The following is a 16635-nucleotide window of genomic DNA, read 5'->3' as shown; positions in this document are numbered from 1 at the left end:
GTGAAAAACAAACTTGGAATAAAGTATGCTATGTAACTTTTAAAAATATGTAGAGATTTTTAGGTGGTGGATTATATGTTTATTAGCAATCTGTCATTTCTACATTTTTTTCTAAATGTGTATTTTTAAGATGGAATAATAGAAGTGATTCACCATTAGATGCTGTCTAAAGTGATAAATGTGATAAAATGTGATAAAATTCATAAATTTTCCTAAACAAAAGGTCCCTAGGATCAAAAGTATATTTTAAATTTAATGATTTGTTAATAACAGAAAGTCAGAAAGTTGCGAATCAAAAATTCCTAACTTATAATTTGACAGGCAAAAATACAGTTTTAAAATATAAGTATGTTCTTTAACATTTAAAGTATATTTTATAAATACTATACTAGTTACAGTAGATAGTTCAGTTTTTTTATCATAGCAGGCAAAATCTGGGTCAAAATTCAATTTTGTGGTACTAGCTTAGTAGTTTTGTTTTGGAGAAGTTGTTGTTTTCAGGGGACTGAGATAAAGTCAAGGAGAGGTCAGTGGGTTTACAGAGGGAATGTGGGAAACAGCAGTGGAATTTGGGTTGAGATGAGAAGTAGGAAGGATTGGCAATACTTGTGGAAGTTAAGCAGAAAAAGAGGAGTTCACAGAGTGGGTAAGAGGAGTTCACAGCACTTCTGGTTGCTGAGGAAAATTTCAGGGTTCTGTTAGGTGAGTCACAGGACCTTCCCACTTTTCTGCTTCTCTTTCCCTCCTGTGATTGCTTTTACCATCTATTTCTTTACTCCCAGAAGTGATAATAAAGATACATTGTCATGTGTGCTTTTTCTCAGTATACTCTGTGGCTTTATATAAATAGTATTTGTAATGCCAGAGGAAAAAAAAAACACACCCTAGTAACATTTCTAAAACAAAAGAACAAAACTTCTGCTGAGTGGTATTTCAGAATGCAATCTGAGCAACTGAGGGTTAAACACAGAGCAGCACTGTGGTTAGAGAAGGAAAGGAAAACAATATCCAAAGCATGAGAACACTACTGTCTTTCTTAACCTTCAGCTAAGTGGTATGTAGCATTTATACATGAAAAAATGTGGCTGTTAGCTGCTAAGTGTCTCCTTGCATTCCCCCCCCCCTTTTTTTTTTTTTTTTTTTTTTTTTTTTTTTTTAAGTGCCCTAACTATTCATTCTGCAATAATGTGTCTATGCAGAGACAGCCATAGAGTGGCACAAGGAATCCATATTCTGATTCCAAGCATTTAAAAATCAGATAGTTTCACTATCCAAATTGTCAAACTTGAAGCTGTAAATGTAACATTAGAATCTGTCTCGGTGCCATTCACAACTTTCAGTGTTGTGCTTCTGCATGTTTCTTTATGGAGACTTCTGTCTTCAAAGGAAAATCTTAGTTATTTTTTAGATATGTGTTTATAAATGATGGAGGAGGAGGGTGTTGCTTCATACGATCTGATGTTACTGGAGCAGACAAAAAACACAAATATAGAAACTAATACTTGACTATAAGCACTAATAACTCCTTGGTAAGTGAATTCATAGTAAAAGTCAATTAAAGCATTCTTTTAAGCCCTGGGAAAAAACGGCAAAGCCATTCCCCTCTCCTGCTCCTCACAACCACAGCCTCTGCAGTGCCAATGCTTCTTCCTTGCTGTGGCTGTCCAAGAAGAATTAGCAGGTAAAAATTATTCCTGGGCCCTTTGCATTGCTAAGCCGGAAATGATGATCTCAATGCTCCCCTTTTTGATAGGGCTGCACATGGTTCACATTGATATAAATGGAAACCATGTTGCTAGTTTAAGAGAGAATCTGGCATGCACCTGGAAAAAAAAAATAACAAAACGGTCTTGAATCACTATAAAAATACCCACAGTAGCATTTCAAAATTAGTTTTAGGAGCTACTGTTGCATCCCAGGGATGGAAAACCATATTTTCTATTGGCAAAAAATTTCCCATCCCTATTTACATTCACTGTGTGTACTAACATCACAAATCACAGTTAAGCCTTCCTCTTGGGGACAGTGCATTCATTTTTGTAATTTTTTTTTTAATAGTGAAAATAATGGAAGTTCAAAAAAGCCCAAAAAACAAAAAACCACAGAAATTATTTTCCCAGTCATGTTTGCAATTCTTTACCCTTTGAATTACATAAGTCTCCATGTTATGACATTTAATTCCTGTTTCTACTAAACTTCGCCAATGCAAGGCAGCAAAGAATCTTCATCATTTGTATCTTTCTGTCTAAACATTCATAAGTAAGTATTTCTAAATGAAATTTAGATTTGTTAATTTTAAAATTCAGAGATTTTCTTCTATGTTGTATACAAGAGAGCAGAGTAGTGATACGCTTCATGCTCACTGCTTCACCTATTGTAAAGAAGGCAATCTCAGAACCATACATGATTGCATACAGCTTTGCAAGCAAAGACTAGAACATATACAAAATGGAAATGCTGCTTACAGTTTACAGATGGGACAGGATGTTTACCTCAGATGATGGAGAGGTCAGACAATGCATAGTACAAAGGAATAACAGCTATACACACTATATGATGAGAGGCCAACAGCTGAATGAGCATGCTAAGAAACACTACACTCCTACTTACCACACATTGGAATCTATGCCCAGATGTGGGTATCCTATGGGAGGAGGAGGACAGTTGTTTTTCTGTTTTTTTTGTTTTGTTTTGTTGTTGTTCTTTGTTTTTTTTTTTTCAAACAGTACAGCATATGGCCCATTTGTTCAAAGTATGTTGTGTTCTAATATGAGGAAAAGCTAACTCAACAATGCTACTGCCCTGGATAAGCATCTCGTGCATCAAATTTAAGTTATTGTTATTCACAAACTTTTGATAAACTTTCTACTCCATATTTCATAACTAAGTTCAGTTTTTAAAGGGATACTGAGCTATGGTATGGATATGCCTTACCAGCTTGACCATGAGCTGAAAAAAAAAAAATTACATTAAGAATATGTGAAATGAGCAAGAATGACGGAGAGTAAAACCAACTCACTGGTTATATTGTGTATACAGTGACAAGTGCAAATCTTTACCTATCTGATTTTTATGTTAATTAATCTCCAATTGTATACATAGTCTACTAAACACATGGGCAGTCTCTCTGATACCTATTTCTACACCGTTTGGTATAAAGAAACAGAAGGCTCAAAACATCGGAGCGTCAAACTCAGTAAACAGATGCATGCTTCATGTTATTTTTGAAAACAAACACTGTTTTATAATACGCTGTATATACTTACCATTATGTGACATTCCAACTGCAAGACACTTCTGAAATCTGCAGTATTGGCATTTATTTCTGCTTTTCTTATGGATGCGACAATTAAGATCACACCTGTCATAAATAAGCTTTAATCTGATTGTTCTTCGAAAAAAGCCCTATAACAAACAAAAGTATGTAAAAAGATAGAATAAACACTGCCAGCATCACTGTCTCAATTCTGTAAAGACATACAAAGCACATTTCTGCATGCACACTGAGTCTAAATTTGTATTAGACAGATTTCTGAAGAAAGCAATGCTCGTGTGATCATATCTGCATAGCAGCATGCTCCCGTTCTAAACTTATTAGCCATTTTCAGCCCAGCTTGATATGGGTAAGAGTCTAGAAAATAAAAATCTATGAAAACTAATGGGAATGAATGGGGTTGAAAGGATGCTATTATCACAAATTGACAGTACTAGAGAAACAGTGAGCCCGAGGAAGGGAAATAAAGCTCCTTTTAGGGCTCATGGGAGAAGTGGTTATTGTATTTCTGTTGGCACCATGCTAGCCTAGTTTTGCAATATATATTTCTGGGTTCTATCTTCGAGGCTTTATTTTCTAGTTCATTCCTGCTTAGATTTTACAAGTTTGCAAAGTACACTGGCACGTGAAAAAAAAAAATCAGGAACTTGATAACAAATTTGTGGTAATTATTAAACAGAAATCTTATGAGGTCTTGTAAGGTCTTGTAAGACCTTATAAGGTCTTCCTTCGTTATGGAAATTCACAGTTCTGTCTTTTGACAGTCTAAAAGTATTTTCTGAAATCAATAATAAGTGATGAATAAAGATTATCTGAGTTTGTCCTCAGTTGTTCATTGTCACAGTTTCCTCAGAGAATAAAAACATTAATCAAAGCATAATATTGATTCATGTGTATATGGTTCACTGTAACGTAAGCAATCAACAACACACTCACTGCTTTATATATATTCCTAATTCAGTGCTCAAAATTTTAGTTCAGGTCTGCATTGGGTTTTTACTATCACTTATTTTCCTCAAGATATTGAAGATAGCAACAACCTGAATTTAAAATGTGTATTTTTAATTTAATTTTTTTTTTAAACTCAATGAATTTAAAATAATTTCTTTCTCTGGTGCTTATCTTCTCATTCTTGGGGACAATCAATTTTCATTTTCCTTTATTTATTATAGACATTAAAAAACATTGCCATCAAAAGAAGTCAGTGGTGTTTTAAAGTGGATAGCCACATTCTCTAATATCATTAGACTATTCTCTAGTCACCTAGAATGTGTAAATTGGGTAAAGAAACTCTAATCAATCAGAACAATAGAGCCTGAGTTTTAAATTGCTTAGAGTATTGAGGTTTGAAATTCAGAATAAGCCTGCTTTTGCTTCATTGTACGAATTCAAATTCATTGAGATCTAGTGATCTCCAAGACAGCAAGAAAGGAACACAACTGCATAATTAACAAAAGTAGAAGTGCACAAAGAATTTAAATAGATCAGTAACATAAATGATAAAAACAAACATGTTAAGACTTCCACTTAGTAAAGCATATGTAGTGTGTATGAAACAATTTAAAAGACTTAAAACTTATTTAAATGAAAATAATATTAAATCTTCAGAGAAAACACATTTGTGACAACTTACCTTACAACCTTCACATGCATGCACTCCATAATGAAATCCAGAGGCCTTGTCCCCACACACACGACATTCAATAGCCATAAGTGAGTTGGAAGACTCCTCATGAGGTTTATTGTATAACTGCACTTTTTCAGAAAAATAGGGTGGAGAAGGAGGCTCCATTTTGATTGCACCTGCATATAGAGAAGATTTAAATGAATAATTCAAACTGTGATTAAATATATGGCAGAAGAAGAAGCAAGGAAGAATCAGAAACAATCACAGTAAACACAGCCAGATTCATAGATATGCTTTGTAATACAAAATGAGTAGTAAACAAAGGATATAAGGGAATGGAAGTTGTATGCAGCTATTTCACTGGTACTGTGTAGGCTGAAAGCCTTGAAGAGGCATATGGGAATCATATCACAAATTCACTTTCCAGCTTTGTAGTGCAGAACAATTTTACTATAGATAGGTAAAATTTGCATATGGAGACCTCATTCTCAAACTGTCTTTTAGGTTACTTTAAGGTGTTCAGAAATACTGCAGAGAGAAGAACTGGACACTCTAATCTCATGAAAAACACCTATGCAATAAATACACGTTGTATATTTAATGAAATTTATCTCCCTGCTAGGATGCAGTCTAGAGATGAACCTTCTCAAAATTTCTAATTATTGTGAAAGCACTTTGTAATTTTGATAAGCTCAAACAACCAAATATGATATATTTTAATCAATCACTGCTGGTCAAAGAAGAAAGCTGGGACAATTGACACCATAACATTACATCAAATCACATTTCAGGAATTACATGACAGATACAGTATTACCATAACGTGAATGTTTTGTTTTCTGTTTGGCTACACTACATAAACGGGGAAGTTTTTTTTCTTTTCTACAGAAACCAGGGGAAAAAAGGAAGAGGAAAGTTAACTGAGTGAGCACTTAGCAAGCCTAATAATTTAGCTAATCAACTCTCTTGTTTGTTATGAAAATACTATGGGATTTTCTAATCAAGCAAAAGAGAAATAAATTTTTAGCAGTACAAGTGTATTTTAATTCACTTCATAAGAAACTCAGAAGTACACAGCACCTGGTTCTCTCTATTACCAAAACTAAGCAGTACAATCCTCCTTGCCAGAATTTCACGAAAAATTCCTACAAGAGTGATGTCAGATATAAATAAAGTCAGTGGATCTTTAAAAAAAAGTTCCAGGCACAACAACCTGACTTCTTACTATGAGTAGGAATGCAATAGCAATTTATTTCAGAGTAGACTACTTTTTTTTTTTTTTTTTTTTTTTTAAAGGAGAATTCTGTGTACTATCTTTACATAAGTGGGGAAAGATGTTGGTGTTTTGTACTATATAAATAATACTAGGTTACAAATCTTCGAGGTTGTGTGTGCATTAGGAACATTGATGAAAGTTTTACAAACATAGTGGCAGCCAATATTTCCATTTCATCAGCTTCTTAGCCTGTTTGGAATTCAAAAGCTCAATTTATTATTAATATGTTACATATGCTGGGTGTTACTATATGACACCTTATCTAGTCACTAGAAGCTACTCTAGAAGAGTGAAGGTTGCCCTATCAGAATATCACGTGGATATCTGCTGATTTTTGGATTTACAATCTCTGCATTTAGGCATCTGAATCCATCCAATTCTTTTGCTGGTGGTACAGTTTCTAGAGAATGAAGCAAATGTGAGCACAAAAAAATACTGAAAAATAAAAAACGTACTTTGGCAATCCTGGAGCTTGATATCATATTTATAATCAATGCTTGTTTGATCAGCTCTTCCAAGAGGTATATCTTCATAGTGTGGAGAAGAAATGCTTGAAAAATCAACAGTGGTAAATGGCTTTATGTCAAAGGAATGCATATGATCATCCATCGCAGACAGATCCACTGGGCTAATTCCAAAATTAACGGGCCAGAACGGCATTTCTGTGTCAACCATTGTAATCTCTGAAAACAAAAAAGAAACAGGCTTTTTAAAGATGCTAGTTATTTCTGTAATGTGTTTGAGCTCAAGTTGAGGCCTAATTGTCTACTGCCCAAAAGGCCAAGATGCAAATCGACATTGAGGTGTAGGCTTTAGGGGAAAGTCTTGTCTCTCTTCATTCAGCTTGAGTTTTTCACCATATAGTCTGTTTAGGAATATTGCATGGATAATACTGAACAGCTAATACAACTTTGAGGTTCTTCCTAGACAGGTCCTAGTATCATACACATCATAAAACAAATGACATTTTGTTGGCATCCAGTGCTCAGGTTACCCTTGGAACAGAATAGCAAGTCATAGGTATGCTACTAGAATGACCTGATCTGTACCTCGAAAGGCAGCAGAGACAACTAGAGAATTCACAGAATAATAGTGCAGTCAAGTGAATAACTGGCAAAAAATACACGAGGAAAAAAATTGTAAAATACAAATTCATTTTTATAGATCATTTTGTAGAACATGACTGTACTTCAGTAGGCACACAAGTCATTTAAAAAAAAAATCAATTATGTGAAATTAAAGTACCACTGGAAACAAACTGCTCAACATTTTTATAGAGATTGATTACACTGACTGTAATAACACATAAATACTAAAGTTTTTTTTTATATCAAGAAAAAAATTGTAGTTGGTATTAAATAATTATAATTTTGTTGTGAAATCTTTAGTTGGTCGAGTACATCAAAACTTTTATACCAGAATCTTAAATGCAAGGCTCGAGGAAAATTACTTCTTAAATCCCATATATGTTTATGCAGAACCTGAGAGCCATAAACAAAAAGCTCCAACCTGTGAAAATCTTTGGCAAATTGAATAAATTTAGATTGAATTATAAAATGTTTATCTGAGTCAGATGCTTATCTGACAGGCAGATCAACCAAAAATCATTGATTTAAACATATTTCAACTATGAAAAAGTTCATATTCCACAACGTGATTCATAACAACCATTCATATTTAGTTTTTCATGATTCATAAAAAGGACATTTTAATCTAAAAATAGAATAGAGATTATGGAATTAAAATAACTTGGTCACTTTGGCCGTTTAATTTGGACTTCAGATCCATCAAGTAAATAGCTTTTAACATTCAGATGACAGAAACGTATTTAATTTGATCTATTTGGAATTAGTCAAAACTACTCTGCCACAGTTCCAAAACCATTATGAAATGAATATAATGGAACAGACCTGCTCTGTTACTTTGAGATGATCCTTTGTTTTGACATGGAGATAAGTAAGTACAACAGTGACCGTCCTCCCCTATCAACTGTGCTGAAGTGCCAAGATGGTAATGGCCAGACATGGTTGTGGTTCTCTTATTCTTTCCTCAGGAAAGCCACCATAATTCTTCCTCCTCTGAGGGCTCACAGCACAACCTTGAACACTGACATCAGTGGCTGGAAGATGTTTTTTATTCTTCAAATTCAGGTAAGACTACTCTGCAGTGAGAACACAAGTGTTCCTGCTGTAGCACATGCTCCACATCACACACATTGTCCCTAACAGAACAGGAGGGCAACCCACAGCTCCTTCATACTGCCTCACTACATGCCTGATAAAGTAGAGTTCTGTAAAGCAAACAGCGTTTAATGGTGAACTTCTGGCTAGGTTACCCTAACAGTCCTCTCCAAAGGTTTCAGCCAGTAGATAGGATATACAGATTCACATGTTATCCTTAATGAAATAATGATAAAGACTGTGAACTCCACTCCTTCCAAAGGCTAACATCCCATGGTATTTACTTATTTCTTCAGACAACTAAAAATGGTTTAGTTAGATGATTTGACTACAAAAACTTTTAGTTTTTGTAAGATAGACAAAATTAAAAAACTTCATGTTGTCTAAAATGGCCACTTGCATACCTCATAATTGCACCAAACATACATAAAAATATATATACATACATACAATTGTGTAGATGTGAATATTTCTTTTAACAGATGAGTCTAGCATGCTAAAAGGACTGACATAAATAGGATTCAATTAACACAAAGAAATTTTCATGTACATTATTAACTGCTTTTCTTCTACTAAAAACTATTAACCTTAGCTATGTTGTAAATCTCTATTTGATTATTTCTGGATCATAATGCACATAATATATAATTTCTTTGTATAGCAAAACAGTAAGGCATTAATGACCCCAAACCAATAATATTCGTAAGCACTTCAGAATTATAAGAATTCTGTTTTGGATATAAAAATCAGACCATTTCAGCACAGATTTAAAGTGCTAATCTTCTTCACATATGACTGGTCGTAGCTGAATCATAAATGTCCTGCTAAATTTAATACAATTCATCACTACAATGGAAGAAAATGAGTTTTTCCAATATGGTCTGATTTGTACTATAAATATTAGAGGAATGAAAACATATGTACCAATTTTATTCTTATGTTACTGAAAACTAAAACGTTAAGCTGTTCCTATGTTTAATAGTTTGTTTTCAAAATATTTCTCATTTGCATGGAACTTTACCTAACTTCTGTTGTATATCTTCTCCTTTTTCTTCCCCTTGAAAAGGTGAATGCCAACATTTTCCTCTGCAAAGATAATGTTCAACTGCTATCCTCAAACAACAAAAACCAAATATTCAAAGCATAAGTCCCATCAACAAACTAATCAAGAACTCCTTCATAAAATTCACAGATGCCCATGTGAGATCCAGGTAATCAAAGCATTAAGTTGGACTGAAAGATTTCCATGTGTAAAAAAATCATTCTCAGCCAAGAGAAGATTGTGCAGAAAACAAGCAGAGATGTCACTCACGTAAAGCCAAAGAATAGGATTTAATATTTCATCACGAAAAAAAAAAAACACACAACTGAAAGAAAATGCTGTTGAACTAACATTAAGAACTGAGAGATGATTCTAGTTGCTATAACTCCCATCACATGCACTTACTCTCACACAGCCAACAGGTAACTACTGTCTACAAGGAAGTAAAAGAAGGCACGTGACCTTAGCTAGTAACTGCATTAACTATCAGACACTGATATCTTAGCCGTATCATAGTGCTGACTGTAAGAACTGTGTCACTCAGTAGACATTTCAAGTTGAACTGATTTCCAATTTGTAAGGAAGCTCTTTAGTGCATTTTTTTAATAGGAGAGCACAGATTACAATGTCAGAGACGATCACGGTATGAAAAGCATCCTGGATTGCAGCCTCCTCTTTGCTATAAAGGCTACCTGTGCTCAGTTAACCTGAAAGGCCTGTTGCTCTGCATTCTAGGCAAGCTTTTTCCAGACGAAACTACCAAAATGTGACCCTCTAGGTATTTAGGGAAACAAACAAAACATCCTAGCTAACACGAAACACAGAAAATCAAGAACAACAAAAAAGTGAAAAGCTGCAACATCTCAGCTTTGAGCTAAAATCAAGGCAATGGCGTAATAATTCTATAGGTCCAAATGCAATTATGAACATAAACAATAATTAACATTATGTGTATAAGGTTTTGGTTTTTTTTCTAAGTGTTAAAACACATTTCACGCAACAGTTTGAATTTCATCTCGGATATAAATGTCTCATGGAGTTTATCAAATAAATTAATATGCAGGTTCTGCAGAATGTAATGAGAACCTTAATAATTAATTTAATTAGAGCAGGTACAGACCATCTCTGAAATAACTTCATGTATGAGTTGGTCAAAATCATAAAACCATTCCTAACTTTTAAGAAAAAAACAGAGATAGTGAAGGATCAACTTCATATCCCTGTATGATTAATTTATCTTCATAACAATGTCATGCTTTGTGTATACCTTAACATAAATGTGCCCTAAACAATGGTGTCACATCCAGTTAGAGAACTTCATTAATCTCTTGTGAGGGAAATGCTGTGATGGACTGTAAGAATAAGGACCATCCTGCAATAAAGCAATCACATTTCCCTTTCAATAACTCAGTTTTTTCATTGCCTCTGACACAGAAATCCTCTTGGCAATGCATAAATAGCTTAAGCCAACATTTTGACCAGTGTTGTTTTCAGTTCCTAAATATGAGGCACGTGGTCTGATTTTGTGATACGGTGCGTTCAAAAAGTAACTCACCAATGTTTCTGGAAGGTGTAAATAGTCAAGAATTCTATTAAGAGACTGATTAAAAAGAGCCTTTTATTAATTTTTCTTCTGGTTATTTAGTGAAAAGTTGCATCATCTTACCACACCTGCTTTGTCCTGGTAAAAATTACTACTCCGTGCTGTCTCAGTTCTCTACGTGTCCAGTGAAAGCATGATATTATTTTCTTACTCACTTTGTATGATCATTCAAATTGTAGTCTCTTTTAGTAGGCACTGTATTGCTCTATACATTTTTTATATCCATGATTACGTTTAAGCACAATCAGGCTTTAATCCGAGTCTGAGTCTCTTTACTCATGAAAACAACATATTTTTCATTTAAAGTATCTGTAAAGAAAATTTGCATAAAACAAAGGCACTATTTATCCAAATGGTTTTGGATAAGCCAAAACATGTCCATTTTTTCTATACTGTAAAGAATAACTTAATGCTCTTGGACAGATTCCATTTAATTCATTAAAACAATGATGCTGGAACGGTCTCCAGGTTCTCAAATCTAGCAAACCTCTCCATAGTGCAGGACCTGAATTCCTTTGTGTTCTGTTGCAGCAGAGTCAGCAGAGGGAGCACAACATAACTAAAAAAGCTCTTTCCAAGAACTCTGCTGACACAACCAGTGACATTCTTAAAACAAACAACCAACCAAAAATTACATGAGAAGAGCCATGTTGGCTGATACAACCAATTCAGTATTTGACAAAATCCCAAAGGACTTTTTGCCAAGCTCAGTAAGCTTCAAACAGTGAAAAAAAGCAGCAGCAAAAAGATGTGAGGATTTCCTTTAAAAGTGCAATTGTAAAGTCTTGTAATGTTACGTTTCTATAATCAAGAAGTAGAAGAATTTATTTTCATCCATGATTGTCTGTAAAATTCAAGGCAGAAATCTATTTATGTCATGATCTGTGCACAGAACTACAATATGTTTACCAGACTTAGTTAAAAAAAAGTATTTTTCCAAGAAAAATACAAGTGAGAAATGGCTACAGTTGTGGAAATTGGACACAGGCTCACTTAGATCAAATTTTAGTAGTGTATGTTTAGTCTTATTTGAAGACTCAGCACTGCTCCCAGCATTCCCACCTTAGAACTGTGTACTGTAGCTGCAATGAGAACACTTCAGCATGCACCTTGGACATCACTCCTGCTTGTACTGTCATATCACATGACCTCCAATTTTTAATTTAAGCATGAATTTACCAAAACTACTTACAGGAATGGAAAACAAAAGAGCAATACATGAATTTGTTGCAACTAGAGAAAGATAAACTGAAACCAGAACTTATATTGAAAAAACAGAAGCATGTTTCATCCATCCTGTTTAATTTTCCTTTAAGAAGGAAAAACCTTGTGTCTTCCAGCAATAGTTAGCATCAGGAATTCGCTCCACAAGAGCAAGCGATTTAGTTAAGAAGTTCTCAGGTGATTTAGTTCATTACTTTTAATGCAGCCCTAAATCTAAGCACAGGATGAAGACAATAGATAACATTTTTTCTCAGTTCTTAGATTCAACCCTCAAGCCATCTAAACATGGCCCAAAAATTGAACACGTCTGTTAGGAAAGATACCCAGCAATATGAAAAGGATGCAACACAGCACACATTTAAAGAATAGGTATAAGCATTCAATATAAAAGTAAGCCTGGTGGTTCCAGACAAAATGGTTCTGATATATTTTTATTCAGAGGAGGAGGTATGCATCACTAGCAAGGGAGAGTCCAGCCAACGTGTGCAATTCAAAGATTAATCACTAAGTGAAAGAATAGGAGTTTATGAAAGTCTTGTTTTACAGCCTGCTGTCCTAACCAGCAAAACAAGCACAGGGCCAAAACCTGACAGTAAAGAGTTGGAACTGAGCAGAGTGTTAAATGTGTGACAGAAAATAAAAACAAAAAACAACAAATCAACAACAACAAAAAACAACATTCCCAGGAACGTCTTGAAACCCTACCACGAGATGCCATTTCTGACACCCAACAAAAACCACAGAGTGCCAGAGTGGTTGTCTTAATAACCAAGCTCAGAAATCCAAGTGCTGCTCTGTGCAAGGGCTGCAGAGAACAGACACTGAGATGCTACAAAAAGCCAAATAAAAGACTGGTGTGGTGATGTCAATGCATCCACCCTCTCACCAAGGCTGCACAGTAAAAACCAGAAATGGTGGAAGTACAAACACAAGAGAAGGACAGAAGCAAGCAACTCATAAATCAATAAGAAATGTATTTTATTCCTGTTACTGATTCACAGCTACACACTGTAACAACTTCAAAGCACCGCCCATAACATTTACTACAATGTCCAGCAGGGAGTAGCTAACAGAAAGAGGATTTAAAAAAAAAAAAAAAAAAAAAAAAAAAAGTTCCTTGTGAGAATAATAGATCTGTTTAATCTAATATATATTTTCTATTCTGTGCCTATAGTTCACAGAAAATGGCACATGGCCCTGACTTCTCACTTGAATTAACAATATTTCATGCTTTTGCATTTGTATTTACAGTTATTTCTGTTGCTGCAAATGAACAATCTTAAAAATATCACAGGCTGCCTCAATACAAATTCTCAGAATATAAAAAAAACTAATGGCAAGGCTATGCTCAACTAGTAATTTCAATAGAAACTGAAAACACTGGACAAGAGATGATAACTGGTGTTAGAAATACTGATTTCTATCTTTGAAAAGCTGTATAGATATCTCAGATTTAGGAGGAAGAGCACTATGAAATGATTGAGAACACAACCACAAAGTTCTGTAAGAGACGCAGCACTGGGCTCCCAGTGAAAAAAGGCTGCTTACCAGGGAAAGGAAAATGTTCTGCTACAGTCATAAGCATGGCAGAACACTGAGCTACTGAGATGATTGCTGCTCTGTTAACTCAGATTCAGCATCTGTGGGAATGGACCCTCAAACTGCTCATAGAAATGCTTGAACAGAAAAATGACAGTTTTCTTGTTACAGACAGATGCCACCCTGATGCCTTCCAGTGCTTTTTCTTTGAGAATATCTTAAAAATATTTTATGGTCTCCAAAATATAAATGGTTATTTCATTTGTTGAACAACAACAACACAGAAAACAAAAGCACAAAGATGTGAAAAATACAAAAATTCTTCTGTTAAAAGAAAGGTCAAAATAACCGTCTACAAGATTCTGAAGGTCATATTGGTGCTTATAACACACCTAAATGTATTACTAGGGCTCAGATTTGAGTAATTTTGGTTTTGAGGGATTTGATGAAATCAGTAACAACAACATGCTCCTAACTTGCACTGGCAATATTGTAAAACTATCGCATGACATAAAATGTAGGCGTTACTCTCTATGAATCATTGTGATTTTAAGAAGGATACTGATAGACTGGTGATGAATCACATTCAATTTTGTAATCAGAAAAAGCTGGCTTCTTAAGGGAGACCTTTGCCCCCTTTGGCAAAATGTTATAACTGAGTGTGCCAAGGCAGTAAGGAGTAGGCCTTCTCTTGTCATATACATGGCCTCACAAGACTGAATTAAGACATGCAAGCTTTATCAACTAGAAAGTTGCGCAGAACAATTGACAAGTACATTAACATTCTCAGAACTGTACTTGGCTTAAAGACTCATTTTAAGACACATTTTATTGCTGGCATTTGTTTATTACACCGGGTAAACTCTGTATTACTCAGATCTAGTAAAAGTTTTACTAACTACTGGAAAATCATATAATTCAAACAATTCAGTGATTTCTTTAGTTAGGCTGCACTGCTAAACTATAAGCACATGCATGATTCTATCAACATATGTTGTAACATAGATCAACAAGAAATTAATTATTGTAAAATACACATTTTTATGTATAAAAATGTATGTATGTATTATATGAACTATACATACAGTTTCTATGAAAAAAAATGCTGTTTCACTGTTCTCACTAACTGCTAACTAACTCACTAACTGCTAACTAACTCACTAACTGCTAACTAACTCACTAACTGCTAACTAACTCACTAACTGCTAACAGTGAGCAGTGATAGCACTGTGCCCAGAGCCGATGAAATCAGCTCACAGCTACCATGAAACAACAGTGTCAGTTAGCCAGCTGCCTTCTGAATATTCAGTTAAAGAAGTACAGTGCTATCTAGTAAATCTATGTTGTGTTCACACATGATCCGTTATGTGAAAAGTTGCAAATTCCTCAATGGTTTCTTAAGCCTTTGCCAAAGTAGCAAAGATTTAAGCAGGTAGTGTAACAAAATATTCCAGAGGAGCGCAGCCATTGCAGCTATTAATCAGACAATCTTACACGTCACTGTTCATCTGGTTTCATTAGGTTATTATCACTATGTCTTTTAATGTATTTCAATATACTAATCATGGACTTCATTCTTTAAAAATAGTTCGTGGCCAATGTTTATCAGCTAGGATACGTAGCTAGCAAGAAAATTTACAATAGATGCACTTTACTACAGAATTCAGATCTGAAGAGTGTTTGCGTTTCTTTTTGAAATATAAATAACTTTCAACATCTACTACTGATGTTCACAATATCCAGTTAATTTTGGTCTATATGACATCTTAGGTGAAATCAATTTGATTCAAGCACTGACGCATTTTTATAATATAAATATACAAATAACCAAATAAAAAGTTCTCATCTCATGTAATAGTAGCAGGGAATTTATTGAGATATTTTTACATGAGACTGTTGGTAAGTAGCCTGGGATTTTTTCTTTCCTCAGACTTCATCAAGTCAGTGTTCATCTTTGTTTTCAGGAGATGAGATAATAAGACACACAGCTTTAATAGAGTAAAATATACTCATTAATATCCTCAACTCTGTTCCCTGCCATGGCAGAATACTGAATAGTCCCACAGGAAGAGAAGGAGGAGGAACAAATGCAACATGAGTTGAAACTCATTCCTTGAATTAAATCCCACTTTTAAAGTTTTTCCTGGCAGTCAGATGTGTTGCAAATTATCCATAAAAATGTTTCTCTCATATCAGGAAGATCCGTTTCCTCACAAAGCTGTCATTTTCTAAGATACTAAAAATGCAAAATGTATTTTAATGCAGCACCCATATATTCTGATGAGGCACTTTTTTATTTGCTACGATTTAAAATATTCTAACCTACTACTTAAAAAGCACCATGTTGCAGAAGTCATTCACTAACATGCTTAGTGCTATTTGTGAATGACGTACAATAAATACCTCAGCATGGCTGGGAACACATTTTCCTATACATACTTTTCAAAATTAATCTGATTTCTGACTTATGTTAAGAGTAAGATACCCAGTAAATGCTCACGTACAGTCACTAAACTCTGTGGTGTTAAGCTAGTGAAACACTGCTGCAAACCTGGGGAAATGCATGAAATGCACCAGAGATGATGTAACACTGCATTTTTTCTCTTCTAGATGCCCCTTCAAGCAGTCTAACACAAGAATGAGTTCAGATTTTGGATGATGTACAGTAATTTAAACACTATTACAGAAGTGTATCTCCATTAGCTACTGAAACTCTTCTATCAGGCAATTCTAAACTTGGAAGGGTACTACTAGAAATAGACATACCCCTTCGGAGCGCTATGTCACCCAGCACAGCACTGAAAGATGCTGCTCTTAATTACCATCGCAATTATTGTCGCTATTTTGACAAGTTAAACTGCAGGCAAAAT

General features: G+C 34.7%; 1 protein-coding gene across 3 annotated transcripts in view; it reads right to left on the bottom strand.

The window, feature by feature from the left end:
- Positions 1-16635, bottom strand: part of PPARG (peroxisome proliferator activated receptor gamma) — a 55297-nt gene that overhangs the window by 18160 nt on the left and 20502 nt on the right. For 2 of the 3 annotated variants that reach the window (XM_085235737.1, XM_031555530.2), the window contains 4 exons: positions 8088-8338; positions 6633-6860; positions 4908-5077; positions 3267-3405 (listed from right to left, as the gene is read on the bottom strand). In XM_085235737.1, the coding sequence (XP_085091863.1) occupies positions 3267-3405; positions 4908-5077; positions 6633-6860; positions 8088-8202 (652 nt within the window). In that variant the 5' untranslated portion in view covers positions 8203-8338. Of the gene's footprint in view, positions 1-3266; positions 3406-4907; positions 5078-6632; positions 6861-8087; positions 8339-16635 lie in introns of those variants that run through there. The other variant, XM_085235738.1, reaches the window with a different exon arrangement.

Source organism: Meleagris gallopavo, chromosome 14 (assembly GCF_905368555.1).
Source record: "Meleagris gallopavo chromosome 14, MGAL_WU_HG_1.1, whole genome shotgun sequence".
In the NCBI taxonomy this organism is placed as follows: Eukaryota; Metazoa; Chordata; class Aves; order Galliformes; family Phasianidae; genus Meleagris; species Meleagris gallopavo.
The sequence above is the reverse complement of the archived record's forward strand: the minus strand, read 5'-3'. Positions and strand labels throughout refer to the sequence as shown.